Source organism: Charadrius vociferus, unplaced genomic scaffold, assembly GCF_000708025.1.
Source record: "Charadrius vociferus isolate BGI_N301 unplaced genomic scaffold, ASM70802v2 scaffold783, whole genome shotgun sequence".
Taxonomy (NCBI): domain Eukaryota; kingdom Metazoa; phylum Chordata; class Aves; order Charadriiformes; family Charadriidae; genus Charadrius; species Charadrius vociferus.
The window spans coordinates 408634-416582 of record NW_009647834.1 but is presented as its reverse complement, the minus strand read 5'-3'; the positions used below and the strand labels follow the sequence as shown (position 1 = coordinate 416582).

The 7949-nt window shown below is 55.1% G+C and overlaps 1 protein-coding gene across 1 annotated transcript in view; it reads right to left on the bottom strand.

Annotated features, from left to right (window-relative positions):
- The window catches only part of MACF1 (microtubule-actin crosslinking factor 1), a 166058-nt gene that overhangs the window by 11542 nt on the left and 146567 nt on the right, over positions 1–7949 (bottom strand). Inside the window, 15 exon segments of the mRNA XM_009882791.1 lie at positions 230–384; positions 542–704; positions 1917–2080; positions 2624–2741; positions 2995–3183; positions 3329–3472; positions 3553–3681; positions 4536–4730; positions 5461–5620; positions 5849–6018; positions 6248–6367; positions 6501–6707; positions 6847–7002; positions 7846–7945; positions 7947–7949. The exon segment at positions 7947–7949 is cut by the window's right edge and continues 59 nt beyond it. Coding sequence (XP_009881093.1) covers positions 230–384; positions 542–704; positions 1917–2080; positions 2624–2741; positions 2995–3183; positions 3329–3472; positions 3553–3681; positions 4536–4730; positions 5461–5620; positions 5849–6018; positions 6248–6367; positions 6501–6707; positions 6847–7002; positions 7846–7945; positions 7947–7949 — 2173 coding nt within the window.

Sequence of the window (7949 nt, the reverse complement as noted above, 5' to 3'; positions counted from 1 at the left end):
AGAGGTAAGGGACCAGGATTTGGGGAGTCCCCCCCGATACAACGTTAACACACAGCCCTAAGCAGCCTCTCCTTCAAAAAACACCGTCGGTACTGTCAGTACCAGCCAATTATTTCAGCTCAGCACCGCCACAATCCTTTTTTTTAATTCCTTGTTGTCTTCCTCACTGCCGTCCCGCAGCCGGAATCACCCCCCCCCCCCCGAGCGCCCGTCTCTTTTGGTGCTTTACCTCATCTTCGATCTTGTCGGCATCAGTGGTGGGGCGGTAGGCATCCTTGTTGGGATGGAGAGCAGCCACAAACTCATAGTAATCGATGTAGCCGTCGCCGTCACGGTCAAAGATGTCGGCCACCGCGGTCATCTCCAGCTTCGTGGTGGGGAATTCTGGAAGGAGGGAGAAATAAGCAACTGATGCAGGGACCTCACTCAGGAGAGCTGGAGATGTCAGAGCACCGTCTGCATCCCCGTCCTTGCGCAAGGACAACCTCGTCACTCCGAGGTGGCCGTTTTCCGAGCTCGTTTCAGGCAGGCAGGGACTTACTAGAGGCCAGGATGCCGTCGATGAACTCCTGCCGGGTGATCTTCCCATCTTGGTCTTTGTCGATGCGCCGGAAGAAGTCCATGACGCGGGATTTCTTGTGGTTCATCCAGCGCATATACTTCTTCCGCCAGACATCGAAGTCGAAGTTTGCAAACTCCTTCAACTGGAAGGAAACCCGTGAAGAGTCAGCGGGGGAAACCCCCGAAGGAGCAGCACCCTAAAACACCAGCCCTCAGGTGAGCCCGTCCCCGAGCTCCCGGCGCTAACGCTCACCACCCGCCCTCCCGGGAAGGTTAATCTGGGTTTATCCAGACGACCCCCGTTAACGAGGGGACCACTTAAATCGACTTTCAGCAACAGAAGGACACACAGCGTAGCCGACAGCCACCAGGTGGACCGCGCATCACGGAACCGTGGGCACGGGATGCAGCATCCCCCAGGGTGGTATACGTACACATACGCAGAGATATCAGCTACTTGCACACAGACACACACACACACACACACGTCCCGTCTCTGCTCGGATATTTGGGGATGCTTCCTCCCCCAGGATTTCACCTAACGCCTCGCCAGGCTCTGCCCGGGAGGAATACACATTGCCGGCATCATTTTGGGCACGCATCTTCCCTCTCCTTTTCCCCTCTAAGCAGCCGAGAAGGGATTTCTTGCTCATCTTCCAGGTAAGACAGCGGCTGGGGCACATCCCAGCTGGGCAAACCCTGGCACCAACCTCTGATGAGCCGCTCACCCTCTAATTTAAACTAACACCCTTTTTATCCCCCTCCCCGGAAAGGACCCTCACGACCCCACCAAGCTCAAGCGGTTCTCAGCATGGTAACACAACCATTTTTAGCCTTTTTTTCTTTTTTTTTTTTTCTTTCCGCTAAACATTCTTGGAGTTCAAAGCAACAAAGAAAAAACATTAATACGTATAAACTGAACTGACCTACAGCAAAAGCAACAAAAAACAAAAACACTCACTTCTGGGCATAGCTGCTTTGTTAAGCGTAAATAAAAACAAAAATGGCATTAGATGTTTGGAAAAGATAGAGACAGCAATTGTTAAACTAATTACTAGGAGTAAAGCAGGCCTGGCTGTCATCGCCCCTACAGATACCCACTGCAGAGGCGCAAAGCAGTTCATTAACGTGCAGTTAATTACAGAAGGTAGTTTTCAGCCTTGATATTTTAGGGGTTATTTTTTTTCCTTTGTTTCTGTCGGCGTTTTCAGAAGGGCAGCAGTAACCGTCTGCAAGAGTTGGGCAATTCAAGAGGTGATGCTAATTTGAAAGTGCTTCTCGCACCTCTCCGGTGAGCGACCCCCGGTACCGTTCCCCCCCCTCCCCCCCCAGCCCAGAGCAACCGGTGGAGTTACCTCCTCCAGTCTGTCCAGGGCATCGTTGAGCTTCCGCTGCCGCTCCAGCGCCAGCAGCCAGACCTGCTGCCAGCGAGCCGAGAGCTGGTTAATCCGGGGGTTCTTTGTTTCCGACTGGGAGATAATGGGCATGCTGGGAGGGGCGGCCTGACTCAAGGATTTTCCTGGAAAAAGGGAGAAAAGGAATCGTTTGAGGTGGTGTTGAGGGGGGTGTTCAGCACGTCTGAGCCATCCAGGAAAGAGCAGCGGTGAAATATATTTAATTTTTCAAATAGAAAACCTCCCACGGCCTCGCTGGCTGCTCTCCGAAGGGACGCAGCGGCCCCAGGCAGGAGGACAGGGTGACGGATGGCTCGACACCCAACCACCCCCGGCACTGCCTTTGCGCTGGGGAACTCGCATCGGACTCTGCCATTAAGAAACAACATAAAAAAAGACCCCAAAACCTCATCACAAAGCAACTGCAGAGAGAAAGAGAAGAGCAGCGACAGCAGGAGCTTCCCCCGGCGCAGCACACCCCGGCACGGGCGTTTGGGCAAACGCCACCTGGATTTTCCCCTCCCGACAAGTTTCAACCGCCTTCCTGGTGGCTGTCAATGCAGGATGCCTTATTAATTGATAATCAAAGGTAATTAGTTTCCTATGCGTTTCATTTCCTCCCATCGTAGCGCGTTTCAGCGAAAGCTGCGAATCGAGCGGAGACATACTGTTGCTGCGGGACTTCTCACTGAAAGGCCCGTGGGGGGTCTCGGTAGCTTTCCTCTTGTACGTCTTTGTGACCCGGTCCACATCTGGCTGTTTCCGTGTCATCTCCTCCATAAAGGACTGTCAAAATACAGAAAAGACAAGAAAACCTTTGCAGTTCCGAGATGGTTTTGGTCTCCTGTTGCTCCAGATCCTCGCGGGGACATGCCAAGCCCATAGGGGAGATGGGAACATGAAGCGCCAGCGCTGGGGACGTGTGGTTCAAAGACTGGCTTGGATCTTCCAAGAGAAGTCAACGCCTCCTCCATGGAGGGGCAGGAAAATCCCCCTCTGCCCCTCTCCCGAGTGCCGCCGTGTTGGGTGCTGGGCTCACCTGGTGTTCGGAGATGAGGGCTTTGACCTGATCAATGTTTTGTGGCATGGGCTCCTGGTCCCGCTGGATCAGGGTTGTCTCAGCCCACTGGATCCAAGCCAGGAGCTCTTCCAGAAGCTCTGCGTTGGCCACCAGCTCGGAAAGCGCAGACTCCAGTCTCTGCTGGTGCTGCTTCGCCCACGTGAGAACCTGTTGGAAATGCAGAGACTACCATCAGCCCAGGGTGGGAACCAGGGGCAGGGAACCAACACCACGGGCAACGACGGCCATCCTCGGTAGTGGAGTCCACCACCACCTCTGACCACCAGCCTGGAACAAAGCCCGGTGGACTCACCTCCTCGAACCTGGCTCGGATGATGGTGATCCAGTGTTTGATCGTGGTGATGCAGTCGGGATGGCAGGCGGCCAGGATGACCTCCCCCATGCCCACCGCCGCGTTCACGTCCACTCTCTTCTCCTCCACTTTCTTCATGAACTCCTGAAAGGCCCAAATGAATTATTTCGCAATATTCTCCCCCATGAATTTTGCTCGGGTGGCGTTTCAGAGCTCCCCGCTACCTTGTGGGCGTCAATGAGGGACTGCAGCGCCTCGGCGTCATCGGGAAGCGCTCCCCGAAAGCGCAGGGACTGCTCTGCCTCCGAGAGCCACTCCAGCAGCATGTGCACGGCCGTCCTGAACTCCTCTGCCTGCAGCGACAAAAGCACAGGCGTTAAACCCTCCTCCTCCCGAAATGTTCACTGCCGAGAGCTGGAGAGACAAAAGGCTGAAAAGGACTTTAAAAACAAATTTAAAAAAGGGAAATAAAAAGAGGGGATCTCCCATCCCTGGAGGTGTTCAAGGCCAGGTTGAATGGGGCTTGGAGCAACCTGGGCTGGTGGGAGGTGGCCCTGCCCAGGGCAGGGGGTGGCACTGGGTGGTGTTTAAGGTCCCTTGCAATCCAAAATCTTCTGTGGTTCTGCGAAAAGCGCCCTGTCTGTCAGCCCGGGTTTGTGCAGCACCAGCAGACGGGTCCCGCAGTGGCGGAGCACTTCCCTCCCCTCGGCATCAGCTGCACTGAAGAACTAAATGTTTTTTAAAACAGCACAACTACCTGTGTTCTGACCAATTTGGCACCCGGGCAGTTTATTCTGTAAATCGCCTACTTGACATAAAAACTACTGAAGAGCCTTTGACCTTTTGTCTTTTTTAACTTCAGCCTACGTCTCTCTCTTGCACTGGACATCAGCAAACACCAGCCTGGACAGTCTCTGATCACCACTCTGTTCCTGCCGGGCACATCGGTGAGATCTTCTCACCCTCCCTTTTCAGATCAGCTTTTATCGGCTCTTCTTTGGGGAAAAGACTACGTAAATAACGGACACCAACCCACTGCTTTGCAGTTCTCACTCCTCACTGCTGCAGGGTTGGGATGTCCCGCTCGGCCAGGAGGGCAGTCACTGGGCCAAACCTCTTCTCCGAGGTTTCTGTTGACCTCCTGGCACAAACCTGCAGTCCAGGCAAAGCTCGCCAGGACCATTTCCACCCGTAGCCTTCTACTCACCTGCTTCAAGGCCTGTTCCAGGCGGGTTTGTTTGGACACGGACAGCTTGCACACCGTGTCCCACCGGTTGCTCAACTCCTGCAGCTGCACCTTCACCCAGGTTGTGTCATCCCGGCTGTTCTCGATGAGCTCCCGGCCGGAGCGTTTGAGCACTTGGACCGTCCCCGTGCGCTTTCCCAGCTCCTTCTGGAAGACCTGGATGGAGAAAGGGCAGAAGCCGAGTGGGGCCAGTCAGTCCCAGTGCGTTTTTTTTCTCACGTGGGGGAAAAAAAACAAACCAGGGGGGCATATGTGAAATAGTTTGGAACACGGGTTTTGCGCCCACATCAGGGATGCGCCATGACCCGGTGTGGTGGGAGGGCAGGCAGGCAGGGAGGGAGGATGCTGAGACAGGGCAGGCAGCTCCTGAGTGTGTTTCGGTGGAGGTAGGCATGGGCAGGAGCCCCAACTTTCCACCCTGGCAGAAGCGGTCCTGACCCGGCGCAGGAGAGCTCTAGCCCAGGAGCTCCGGCTGCAACGCGGCAGCTGCCTGGAGCGGCTGCCCAAGCCCTGTCCGGGGATTTCAACATATGACCTAATCCAAACCCAGGAGCACCAGTCTCCAAGACACGCTGGAGAGAACTGCCAAGACCAAAGTTTATAGACTATAAATTCAGCCACCTTTTCTAAACTAAACCCGCAACAGATCTGTCTGACAGCGTCGCAGGAGAACAGAGCTCCAGCTCCTGTAACCTTCCCAGTAACGTAAATGTTTCTTCCCACTTGTTTGCCCCAGTTTTGCTCTCTTTGTCCACCACAGCGAAGCAAAGCAGCGAGACACGCAGCTCTACGGCAAGGCACCAGCTCGGGCTCCTCCGTTCTTTGGCTCTTGGGGAAGACAAGTCCCACTCGTGTCCTAGAGAGGAGCTGGAAAAGGCGCTCTCACCTTGTGAGCATCCATCAGGTTCATGACTAGATCCAGGTCACCGTGGACAGGCTGGTCTTCAGCTAGCTGGGGTTCCACCTTGTAGAGCCAGTCCACCAGGGCCTGCAGCGCATCCATGAACTGGCCAGAGAACAAGAGGGCTTCTTCCAGCTTGTGTTGCCTGAAAAACAAAACATCCCCGTGAACTTCCGTGAACAAACTCATCTCCTTTCGTCACGTCCCAGTGACCTCCTTTCGTCACGTCCCAGTGACCTCCTCCAACCACCACATGGAACTGCCTCGTGGCATAGGTCCAGCCTCCCCCTCAGCCTCCCCTCCTCTGCTCTCCACTTTGACAAGAGTCCTCAGCAAAGGAGCGCTGCTGGTGCAACGCTGGGGCTGGACTTACCTTTCCACAGATTTGCCGCACACTGTGTCCCACTTATCCCGGACTTCTCCCAGTAAATTGTCCAGTTTTTGAGTGTCATCTGGAAGCAAGGCTTTTTCTTTGAGGGCTCTGCCCGTCCTGATGGTGGTGTCGTAGACAGGCTGCTTCCCCCCAAGCGTCTTCTGGAACTCCTGAGAACCAGAGAGGAAACAAAACTGCTTCAGAAAGCCTGGCCTTGGCTCTCTGAGGATTCATGGTGCTTGTGAAGATCCCCAGCTGAATGTTTTCCATGGCAGCGGTAGGCATGGCCATGCCTTTCCCCTGTCTTAACGGCAGGGGAGATGTCGCCCTGCTCCCCCTCCCGACAAAGCACCCTTCCACCCAGTGTCCAACACCAGTCCCGCTTTGGTGAAGCTCTACCTTGTGTTTGGAGAGCTGGAGCTTGATTTTGTCTGGATCATTGGAAATCTCCAGTTCTGAGTCCAGGTGATTCTCTGCGTCCTCCAGCCAATCAACCAGTTTCTTCCAAGCTTCATGGAACTGCAAAGAAAACAGGAGCAAGTCTGAAACTTAACACTGGTGGTGTTCCCAGTCCCCTTCTGGTTTCGGGACCTCCAGTCCCCCAAGGCTGGCTGTACCCCAGAGTCTGTCACACCCTTCCCACGTTTCTCACCTGCTTGGCTCTCTTCCTGGCATCATCAAGAGCTCGTCCCCGCTCCACCGAGCGCTGGACGACCTTCTCCCAGCGGGACTGGACGCTCACCAGCAGGTTCTTGATCAACACCACGTCCTGCTTTTGACTGAGAAACTTCAGCTGGTTCCCGGTTTGATCCAGCTCAATGATCCGGTCCCGATGAGCGTTCACCTCATTGGCGAACACCTGTGAACGTCAAAGATGTCCTTTTATCTGCAAGGGAGCTGGATGTGCCTGTGAGCAGCCCGTGGGTGCAGGGGAGATGAGGTGCCACCCTCGCTCCCTCCATCCCGGGGAGCCATTGGGTGCTCGCGGCGCCCGGTACCTTGTGCTCGTCGATCTGGGCCAGCACGGCGTTGAGGATAAGGCTGGCCGGGGGCGCGATGTTCAGGCTCTGCTCGGCCAACGTCAGCCAGTTGATGAAGTCCTGGAGAGAGTTCTGGAAGTCCGTGGCCAGGGCCAGCGCTTCCTCCAGCTTCGCCTGCCGCAGCGGGGAGGGAGAAAAGGAGTGGGGGGGAAAAAAAAAAACACAACACGGAGGGTGAGAGCTCACGCTCTGCGGTTTCGCAGACAGAGGTGGCCTTTGTGTCCCTGCCGAAACGTCCCTCTTAGCAGGAACCTCATCGCCTCAGCCCGGGAACGCGACTTGTTTACCAAAAGGAAGGGGTTTCAGTGAAAGCCACCGCTTTCTTTCAAAACAGGAATTGCCGCTGAAAGGGGAGACCTTCATCGACACACGAGCAGCTGCGTCACCCTCAGCTTCCCGAGAAAGGGACCGCCACGGGGAGAGCGGCTCGGTAAATGAGGTGGATGATATTTCGACGGTAACAGCTGCAGCACCGCAAATTTATTCTGGGCCGAGGCCACTGCGTCCCTTGTTTTATCTCATCACCAGCCAAAAGCCTCGGATGGGGGCAGCTCGGAGGAGGATTTGGCCCGCTGTCTCGCAGAGGACCAACAAAGCCTGCCTTTCAGAGCCGCAGGAGCTTTCTTCCCACCTCTCCTCTAAATTAACCCAAAACACAATCCTACTCTCATTTTTTTGTGCGATTTCACCAACTCTGATGACTATTTAGAAGAAAAAAGAAAAAAAAAAAAAAGAAAGCAGCTCGATGCTCAGATGGCACCATCTGAAAGACAAACCCGACCTGTGCAACCAAGAGAGAGCTTGTCTAAAAAAAACCCAAACAACCTCCCCCCAGCCCTCTTCTCCACCCCGACCCGCTCCGTCCCTCCCGGGAAAGCAGAGCGGGAAAGCAAGGAGTGAGCGCTGTCAGAGCAGCTCACGGGGCAACGGTGGGTGGCATCTCTCCGTCATCACTACCTTTCTCTCCTCCATCTTGGTGCTGACCAGACACCATTTCTGCTCCAGCAGCGCTACGCTCTGCTCCGTCTTTGAGCCGGAGCCAGAGTCGTCGCGGTTCCGCA